Raw genomic sequence first — 8,752 nt, 5'->3', positions numbered from 1 at the left:
TACGGATTACCAATCACTGTTTATTTGGTCAATACAACATTTCTAGCACATATCAGTGATACGCCTCATGCTCATGAACCTCATGCCACCGCTCATGCCTCCCATTCCCATGCCCATATCCCTGAAGTTCCTGTACTCTCCAGGCCTCATGTACATCTGCCTGCCTCTGAAGTGGGGCTGCTCATACATCAGCCAGTGGCCGTCCATCACGTTGCAGGACTGGCAGTCAGACATACGGTAACGCTCCTGGATGGAGTCACAGTCGTCCATCATCTCGTGCATCTGACCTCCGAAGTTCTCCCTCTCGTAGATCCTCATCCTGAAGTTTCCACGGTGCTGTTATTTGGGAAATACAAATATTTGAAATAATTACTGACTACACCATACTGTTGATAAGCTCACAGGGCCAATATGATTTGTGTGATTATGGACTTCACACAGCTACTTCTAGTGGGATTGTTACAGCAGCCTGAATATCATATGGCTTACCATGGGGATCATGCGGCAGGACCTGATACCATCGGTAATTCCCATCATATTCTGGTAGTCTGAGTACTCTCCCCTCCTCAAAAAGAACTGGTTTCCCATGTAGTTGGGGCGCTCGTACACCATGAAGCAGCCGCTCTGAACCCTGCAGGATTGGCACCTGCTCATGTAGGAAGACATGTCAGGGCAGTCGGAGCTGCACTCATAAGAGCGGCCCTGGAAGTTCCTCTCCTCGTAGAAGGTGGCCTGAAAACACAAGGTATTTATTTATTATTTCTCAATGTATAATTCAATAAATACAACAAATATAAGAGGCTTTTAGTTTTGAATGTAAAGATGTAAGGATATTATAGAGATTAATGTATTTGAAATCATTTTCTAATAATGCTTACTCTTCCCATGTTCATGCCGGTGGTGGTCATTGTTGTTCACTGAGTTGCTGTGTTGTTGCTAAACTGATGTCCTGTCTGTGTTAACCCTTACTTTTATATCTGACCAAACCCAAAGAATCTGTGGGCCCCATTGTGTAAACCCCTGACCCAGCAACACAGCATAGAGGCCTATAGAGTGCTGAAGTACCATAGTCATGTTTCCATGTGACTGGGTCCCTAGAAGACTTAAAAAGCCTTTTTTTCATTGTGGAACAGGTCCCACAAAACCTTTAATAGAAACAATAGACTGTGGCAGTGACACCCATTGCATACATACAGTGTATTCGGAAAGTTTTTAGACCCCCTGACTTTTTCCACATTTTGTTACGTTACAGCCTTATTCTAAAATGGGTTGAATAGTTTTTACTCATCAGTCTACACAATACCCCATAATGACAAAGCAAAAACTGTTTTTTGTATGCAAATGTATATACAGTGGGGAGAACAAACAAGTATTTGATACACTGACGATTTTTCAGGTTTTCCTACTTACAAAGCATGTAGAGGTCTGTCATTTTTTATCATAGGTACACTTCAACTGTGAGAGACGGAATCTAAAACAAAAATCCAGAAAATCACATTGTATGATTTTTAAGTAATTAATTTGTATTTTATCATATTGTTCTTATTTTCCTCAATTGATCACCTACCAACAGAGATGCTTGTCTTCTGGCAGTACTACCAGTAGAGCTGGTATGTGTCTCTATGGGCCTTACTAAATGGACTGTTTGAAAATGTGAATATTTTTTATATTTTTTTAATAAATGTGAATCACATTTTTATTTGGCGTACCCCCGACAACATTGTACCCCAGTTTGGGAATACCTGCTCCAGATGGTGGAGCTGTAGAACCTTTTGAGGATCTCAGGACCCATGCCAAATCTTTTCAGTCTCCTGAGGGGGAATAGGCTTTGTTGTGCCCACTTCATGACTGTCTTAGTGTTTTTGGACCATGATAGTTTGTTGGTGATGTGGACACCAAGGAACTTGAAGCTCTCAACCTGCTCCACTACAGCCCCGCCAATGAGAATGGGGGCATGCTCGGTCCTCCTTTTCCTGTAGTCCACAATCATCTCCTTTGTCTTGATCACATTGAGGGAGATGTTGTTGTACTGGCACCACATGGCCAGGTCTCTGACCTCCTCCCTATAGGCTGTCTCATCGTTGTCGGTGATCCGGCCTACCACTGTTGTGTCATCGGAAAACTTGGTGATGGCGTTGGAGTCGTGCCTGGCTATGCGGTCATGAGTGAACAGAGGGTTCAGTAGGGGACTGAGTACGCACCCCTGAGGGGCCCCCGTGTTGAGGATCAGCGTGGCGGATGTGTTGTTACCTACCCTTACCACCTGGGGCGGCCCGTCAGGAAGTACAGGATCCAGTTGCAGTGGGAGGTGTTTAGTCCCAGGGTCCTTAGCTTAGTGATGAGCTTTGTGGGCACCATGGTGTTGAACGCTGAGCTGTAGTCAATGAACAGCATTCTCACATAGGTGTTCCTTTTGTCCAGGTGGGAAAAGGCTGTGTTGAGTGCAATAGAGATTGCATCATCAGTGGATCTGTTGGGGCGGTTTACAAATTGGAGTGGGTTTAGGGTTTTTGGGATAATTGTGTTGATGTGAGCCTTTCAAAGGACTTCATGGCTAGAGACGTGAGTGCTACGGGTAGGTAGTCATTTAGGCTGGTTACCTTAGTGTTCTTGGGCGCAGGGACTATTGTGGTCTGCTTGAAACATGTTGCTATTACAGATTCAGACAGGGAGAGGTTGAATATGTCAGTGAAGACACTTGCCAGTTGGTCAGCGCATGCTCGGAGTACACCTGGTAATCTGTCTGGCCCTGTGGCCCTGTGAATGTTGACCTTTTTAACGGTCTTACTCACATTGGCTATGGAGAGCGTGATCACACAGTTGTCTGGAACAGCTGATCCTCTCATGCATGTTTCAGTGTTACTTGCCTCGAAGTGAGCATAATTTAGCTCGTCTGATAGGCTTGTGTCACTGGGCAGCTCGCGGCTGTGCTTCCCTTTGTAGTCTGTAATGGTTTGCAAGCCCTGCCACATCCGACGAGCTTCGGAGCTGGTGTAGTACGATTCAATCTTAGTCCTATTTTGACACTTGCCTATTAGATGGTTTGTCAGAGGACATGGCGGGATTTCTTCTAAGCTTCCGGGTTATTGTCTGGCTCCTTGAAAGCGGCTGCTCTACCCTTTAGCTCAGTGCGAATGTTGCCTGTAATCCATTGCTTTTGGTTGGGGTATGTACATACGGTCACTGTTGGGATGACGTCATCAATGCACTTATTGATGAAGCCAGTGACTGAGGTGGTATACTCCTCAATGCCATCGGAAGAATCCCGGAACATATTACAGTCTGTGCTAGCAAAACCGTCCTGTAGTTTGGCATCTGCGTCATCTGACCACTTCTTTATTGACCGAGTCACTGGTGCTTCCTGCTTTAGTTTTTGCTTTTAAGCAGGAATCAGGAGTATAGAATTATGGTCAGATTTGCCAAATGGAAGGCGAGGGAGAGCTTTGTACGTGTCTCTGTGTGTGGAGTACAGGTGTTCTAGAGTTTTTTTCCCCTCTGGTTGCACATTTAACATACTGATAGAAATTAGGTAAAACGGATTTGAGTTTCCCTGCATTGATGTCCCCTGCCACCACCTCTGGATGAGTGTTTTCCTGTTTGCTTATGGCCGTATACAGTTCATTGAGTGCGGTCTTAGTGCCAGTATCGGTTTGTGGTGGTAAATAGACAGCTACGAAGAATATAGATGTAAACTCTCTTGGTAAATAGTGTGGTCTACAGCTTATCATGAGATACTGTACCTCAGGTGAGCAAAACCTCAAGACTTCCTTAGATTTCGTGCACCAGCTGTTGTTTACAAATATACATAGGCCGCCACCCCTTGTCTTACCAGAGACCGCTGTTCTATCCTGCAGACAAAGTGTAAAATGCGCCAGCTGTATGTTATTCATGTTGTCGTTCAGCCACCACTCGGTGAAACATAAGATATTACAGTTTTTGATGTCCCGTTAGTAGGATATACGTGATCGTAGTTCATCTATTTTATTATCCATTGATTGTACATTTGCTAGTAGGACTGATGGTAAAGGGAAATGAACCACTCGCCGTCAGATCCTTACAAGGCACCCAGACCTTCGTCCCCGATATCTCTGTCTCTTTTCCTGCGAATGACGGGGATGAGGGCCTTGTCGGGAGTCTGAAGAAAATCGTTCCCATCCAAATTGTTAATGTTTTGGTACTACTATTGGAGAGCCCTTCTTTGTCTACACCCATTCAGCATTGTTCTCACCCACTTAAGCCTTAGCCCCACAAATCTCAAAGGGTTGATCCAACCGTTCTGTATTAACTTGCCAGCTACTTCCAGACATCTAAGAGAGAGAGAACAGCTCTCTAAGCAATACCCTCCCTATCGTGTATCTGTGGTTTTGTGTTCAGAGCGCACACTGGATGCTCTGGCCAATAAGTAGGGTTTTTCCGAAAGCTCTGACCTACAGTCAATCACCCAAGCTAACTGGCTAACACTGGCTAGCTACTTCCAGACACATAATGAGAGAACACCCTACTCTGACCATTTTACTCACCCTAGCAGAGCTAGTTAGGCTTTTTTCATGTTATCCAGAGCGTTGGTGACTGTAACTGTGCTGCTGGCAACAATTTAATTATGCTTTGTTGCCAGCTAGCTAGCTAACAGTACACTTTAACTTGAAATGAAAATACGTTGTCATAATTAGAGTGGAGTCTTTTGTTAAGAAATGTAGCTAGCTAGCTAACTAAACAATGGCCCATAATCACAACTCATGACATTACTACCCTGCATAAATCTGCAGGTAGCTAACCAACCAGGTTAAATGGCTATAACTAGTCAAGCAAATGTGTCTGAGATACGAAGAATAAGATCATACACATAACGTTAGCTAGTGACCCAGCCAGCTAATGTTAGCCAGTTAACAGTACACTTGAAATGAAACCACATTCTGTCAAAATTAGAAACATGTAATATCTGAATATCTAACCGGTATACATCATGGTTGGACACGTCTCCTGTCTGATGCCATGCATGGGTGCCTTAGTGTGATGATGTAATCCAGACTGGTGTTTTCTCCATCTCCTTAGCTATCATACTCGAATTCTACTGATTTCAAAATTCGGTCCTCCAGAAAGTGGAGAGCTTACACATAACGTTAGCTAGCGAGCCAGCATAGCTAACGTTAGCTAGCTAACAGTACACTTTAACTTGACATTAGGTTTATGCAGTTTTACTACGCGATACATTTAAAAAAAAAAAGCCTTGTTCGACACGATTACCTAAAAATACTGACCAGCTCCAATAGACAGACACGTGCTATATGGTAGACCAATCAAAACTCATCTCTCGGCATTTCCAGCCCACTCATTATCTCAGCCAATTATGGCTAGCGTGAAGGTTGCTCCCTTTTTCTGTGGCTAAACCAAATAGGCTTGATATTTTAAGAATTATATTAGTATTTACAGATGGCATACAAGTTTGATATTACGGCATGTGAAAGTTTGCATGTTCGAGAAGGCATTTCTGCCAAAAAAACGCATTTTGATAAACAAATATGTTTTACTTTCAAGCAGCTCTCCTGTGAAGTCATGACTTGCGACATACGCCTAGTTTCCTGAATCAGGTCACAATTGGTTACAGGACCGTAAAACGGCAGCCATATCCTCCAGCGCCATTATCCTGAGCTAATTTTCGAGTCTCATAGCAAAAGGTCTGTATACTTATGTAAATAAGTTATTTCTGTTTTTGCACAAATTTCTAAAAACCTGTTTTCGCTTTGCCAGTATGGGGTATTGTGTGTAGATTGATGAGGATTTTCTTTTTTAAATCAATTTTAGAATAAGGCTGTAATGTAACAAAATGTGGAAAAAGTCAAGGGGTCTGAATACTTTCCGAATGCACTGTATATCCATATGTGGGTGGTGGAGTCAACAAATCAGTTAACCACTTTGAATTCTATTTCAACATATGATTCTTATTCCCTCATGATCTCATTCATTCAGTGAAGTCAGTTAAATTCAACTTTTGTGTTAACCATAAAATGGAATCTTCTCACTCCATAAATGATCCAACTTTAATTTAATATTATTTGTTTCTGGATCACATATGAATCCCATGTCCACCATGACAACATCAGCTATTCTATGATAATCTCCCTGTTCCATAATGGTTCAGAAAAGTTTAACATTTATTTGATGAGAATCAAATGAACAGAGAATCAACAACCTTTTTTGATAACAGTGTTTCAAAATGTTCATGATCAGTTACTACTCAGTTAGTCTACCCAGATTGTGGCTAACTGGGTTAGAAAACAGCATATTGGGTAAAAGTATGATTTGCTAGGTACATCACAACCACAATTTATTTACATTCCCTGAGTCTATGGTAGCCCTAATTCCTCATGCTTTTACAGGTTAAGAGTTATATTTCACTTATTGAGGAGATGCAATGTACATTATAAGTTGCCTGATTAGAATGAGGACTACAACACACATAACTAGCTAGCTACATGAATTAGACAAATCAATATTTTTTGCAGAGTTGTGCCATCAAGTTATGTGTCATTTGACAACTTGGGACTGAGAATGTGCCATACTGTATGCTGGCGAGTTGGATGTCAAAGACCACTGTTTTTATAACGTCAAAAACTCTTAATAAAACCCTAATGTGATGGTAGTTACATAATCACTAAATGAGCAGTTGTTAGCAACACCTGCCACTGGCTGTTTTAGCTAACCATTGGGCTTGTTTGACATAGCAGCCAACAGTGCAGGTGACTGCCAACTGACTGATCTACAAAGAAACCTGCATCATAAATGACTACTCATTATTATTTGTAGATCAGTCAGTCAGTCACAATTTACCAATGATACATTAAGGTTTTGATCCTCTCTAACACGGCCAATGTCTTCACTCTAAAACTAGCTAGATAACATTATAAGGCTGGTTTTGACACCTGATTTCTCAGATGTTTTTCAAAATACATAGAGGAGAATGTGTAAATTGGGTTATTTACTTAGCAAGAGCTAATACAAGGACAATTGGAAAATCAGAAACAGGTTCATCGTTTAATTTTTTTTTTATTAATTAAAAAAATCAACAATAATATTATGGAGCTGTGCGTGTTCAAATATTTGTGGGTGAACACGGAGTACGAGAGGTGAAAGGTGTCTGGGATGATAGTGTGATGTGTGCCATGACCAGACTTTCAAACATTTCATGGTTGCTGATGTTGGGATTACAGACTGGGACAAGGAGATGTTGAAAATGTCTGTGAAGAAACATGCCAGCTGGTCTGCGTATGCTCTGAGAACACACCCTGGTATTCAGTCTGGCCCTGCGGCCTTGCGAGTGTTAACCTGTTCTAAAGTCTTACTCACATCGGCCACAGAGAGAGAGATCACACAGTTGTCAGGGACAGCAGGGGCTCTCATGCCTGGCTCAGTGTTGTTTGCCTCGAAGCAAGCATAGAAGGCATTCGGCTCGTTTGGGACATTTGCGTCACTGGGCAACTCATGGCTCGGTTTCCCTTTGTAATCCGTAATAGTCTGCAAACCCTGCCACATCCGACGAGCATCGGAGCAGGTCTAGTAGGATTCTATCTTAGTCCTATATTGACCTTTTTCATGTTTGATGGCTTGTCGGAGGTAGTAGCGGGCTTTCTTGTGAGCGTCCATGTCCCGTTCCTTGAAAGCGGTAGCCTGCCTGTAAACCATTACTTTTGGTTAAATATGTACAGTCACTGTGGGGACGACGTCATCAATGTAATTATAGTGAGAAGCTAGTCAGCTAATTAGCTACTAGCTATTTAGTCATTGTTAGCCACTGCTAGCAGTCTTTACCTTTAGCACAGACACCAGCCGCTTTAGCCAGGATAGCCTGGATAGTATCTGCCAGTCTGCACAGCACAATATCAGCCCTGAGCATATCGGACTGCTTTTTTCCCCACTACATCACCGGATTCCTGCCGCAAGCTCTGGACCAGTACACCGGATCACCGCAGCTAGCTGCTATTGAGTGGCTATCGTGGCTAACGCCCTTGTCCACCAGTTAACCTAAAGCTAGGCCCATTCCCCTGGCTAGCAAACGAGGTACACCAACTACAAAACCTTTCTTGCCAATTGGCCTGGACCCTTTGTCGACACAGAGCAATCCATCACGACTAGTCTGCTGACGTATTTTGGCAGATGTGCTCTCAACCGGCCTCTGCGTCGTGGATGTCAGTGAGGACCCAGCTACAAGCCCCGGCCCGCTAACTCTCTGTGCACTGTGTCTCACGCTTGCCTAGCGTAGTGACAACTGCTGAGCGGCTCCCTGTTTCGTCCATTGCTGCTTATTGGACCCTATGATCACTCGGCTACACAGCTGATGGCTACTGGACTGTTCATTAACAAGGTACTTCATTTGGTTTATCTGTCAGCCCCAGCCTCAAACTCAGGCCCTGTGTGTATAGCTAACTGACCCTCTCTGTCCATTCATCGCCATTTATCCGTTATTGTTGTCTTAGCTGTTTACCCGTTGTTGTCTTAGCCCTCCCAATCAACACTTGTGATTGCTTTATGCCTCCCTCTAATGACAATATACCTTGTATACTGTTGTTTAGGGTAGCTCTCATTGTTTTGTTTTACTGCGGAGCCCCTAGTCCCGTTCTACATGCCTCGGTTAGCTCCCTTACCCCATCCCCCACACATGCGGAGACCGCACCTAGCTTAACTGGCGACTCTAGAGACACAGCCTCTCTCATCGCCACTCAATGCCTAGGTTTACCTACACTGCACTCGCACCCTA

The 8,752-nt window shown here is 43.4% G+C and overlaps 1 protein-coding gene across 1 annotated transcript; it reads right to left on the bottom strand.

Annotated features, from left to right (window-relative positions):
- On the bottom strand, nucleotides 1-936 carry LOC129821126 (gamma-crystallin M3-like). Its single transcript, XM_055878446.1, has 3 exons — nucleotides 879-936; nucleotides 490-732; nucleotides 1-336 (listed from the first exon to the last, which is right to left on the bottom strand). Exons 1-3 carry the CDS (start codon nucleotides 906-908, stop codon nucleotides 43-45), a joined length of 567 nt encoding a protein of 188 aa, XP_055734421.1. The 5' UTR covers nucleotides 909-936; the 3' UTR covers nucleotides 1-42.
- Between the last annotated feature and the right edge of the window lie 7,816 nt (nucleotides 937-8,752).

This window comes from Salvelinus fontinalis, chromosome 23, assembly GCF_029448725.1.
Source record: "Salvelinus fontinalis isolate EN_2023a chromosome 23, ASM2944872v1, whole genome shotgun sequence".
Taxonomy (NCBI): Eukaryota; Metazoa; Chordata; class Actinopteri; order Salmoniformes; family Salmonidae; genus Salvelinus; species Salvelinus fontinalis.
This window is presented reverse-complemented; position numbering and strand designations above follow the sequence as displayed.

Coding starts and splice junctions, on each gene's coding strand:
- LOC129821126 (XM_055878446.1), bottom strand. CDS start 908: ATGACCACCACCGGCATGAACATGGGAAGA. Junction 733..878: donor CCGGCATGAACATGGGAAGA/GTAAGCATTATT, acceptor TTGTGTTTTCAG/GCCACCTTCTACGAGGAGAG. Junction 337..489: donor CCTGCCGCATGATCCCCATG/GTAAGCCATATG, acceptor CCCAAATAACAG/CACCGTGGAAACTTCAGGAT.